The following is a 1,318-nucleotide window of genomic DNA, read 5'->3' as shown; positions in this document are numbered from 1 at the left end:
TTCTTTTTGATTTACCACAATTTTTAATAGTATTTTTAATTAATTTTTTTTTCAACTTCTCACTGCTGTAAATTCATACATACTATCAGCATATCTTTCATGTTTTTTTCGATATATTTTTAAGAGATTCTTCATTTTCTACAGTAGTTGAAAAGATCAGCGTGTCGTATAGACGACGAAGTTTAAAGTAAGCTTATGGCAACCCTAATAATTGAATCACAGTTTCATTCACACAGAATTAAAAATAAATAATAATGCATATATGCAATCACATAAAAGATAGACAAAAGGTTGCAGGGCTTGTTTTGACTGATTCAGGCACGTTTCTTGAGTTTCAATTAATTTTTTGATTTATTTTATTTATTTTTTATTTGATGCATTTTTGTTGTTTATTGACTTTATTTTCATTAAACAAAACAAACTATAATTTTTGTGCACGTAAATAAATTTAAATAAATTTTTTTTATTATTCAGCTATAAAAAATTAACTAAAAATAAAACTTTGTCGTATGTGTTCGCTCACCCCGACTACATACTTTCTATATACAACACATAAACACATATGTATATAATAAATAAAGAAGTGTTTTTATTTTTTCCGTATTTTAATTTAATAATAGCTTTATGTATAGTAGGAGAAAATAAAATTAAAATATAAACAATGACAAAAAATATGGAAACAAAAATGTATTTAAGTGAATTCATAAATATTTACATAAGCCAATATTTGAAATTTTTTCTTTATTCTTGGAATAGTATAAAAACATATAGGCACCGATGTTTTGAATCAGGAAAACATATTTTGATTTCAAAGATAGTTCCAGTCATAATAAATCAAAAAACTACGTCTAAAACTATAAGAATAATAAATATAAAATTCAATTTTTATCATTATAAAATATTTTTACACAGAACACGTGGATATGAATTAGGACATTAATATTATATATAATATAATAATTTATAATAAAACTATAAACATTGAAATCATAAATTATGATAAAAATTTCTAAGGAATTCACAAATATTTTTTATATAAATGCTAATTAGAATATTTAAATGATGTGTTTGTAATAAATGATTTATGTAAAGAAAAAAATAAAAAATATATATTAATTTTAAATATTTTTCATATTTTTTATACATAATTTGATTAATAATTTGCAGGATCTTTTCTAATTTTACTTGGGCGATTAAGTTGAAATTAGTTTTTTTTTTGGTTATGCTATTCATTGACATAGACATGGTGGGTATTATATTATGCTTTTAATAATTTTTTATTGCTGGTTCCGGTTATCTATATTCTCTTTACCTGCTA

At 21.8% G+C, this 1,318-nt stretch overlaps 1 protein-coding gene across 1 annotated transcript in view; it reads left to right on the top strand.

The window, feature by feature from the left end:
- Positions 1-940, top strand: part of LOC119677011 (ell-associated factor Eaf-like) — an 8,721-nt gene extending 7,781 nt beyond the window's left edge. The window contains exon 6 of the mRNA XM_038088277.1: positions 913-940. Within this exon, the coding sequence (XP_037944205.1) occupies positions 913-940 (28 nt within the window). The remainder of the gene's footprint in view (positions 1-912) is intronic.
- Positions 941-1,318: the final 378 nt, after the last annotated feature.

Source organism: Teleopsis dalmanni, chromosome 2 (genome assembly GCF_002237135.1).
Source record: "Teleopsis dalmanni isolate 2A chromosome 2, ASM223713v2, whole genome shotgun sequence".
Lineage (NCBI taxonomy): Eukaryota > Metazoa > Arthropoda > Insecta > Diptera > Diopsidae > Teleopsis > Teleopsis dalmanni.
The sequence above is the reverse complement of the archived record's forward strand: the minus strand, read 5'-3'. Positions and strand labels throughout refer to the sequence as shown.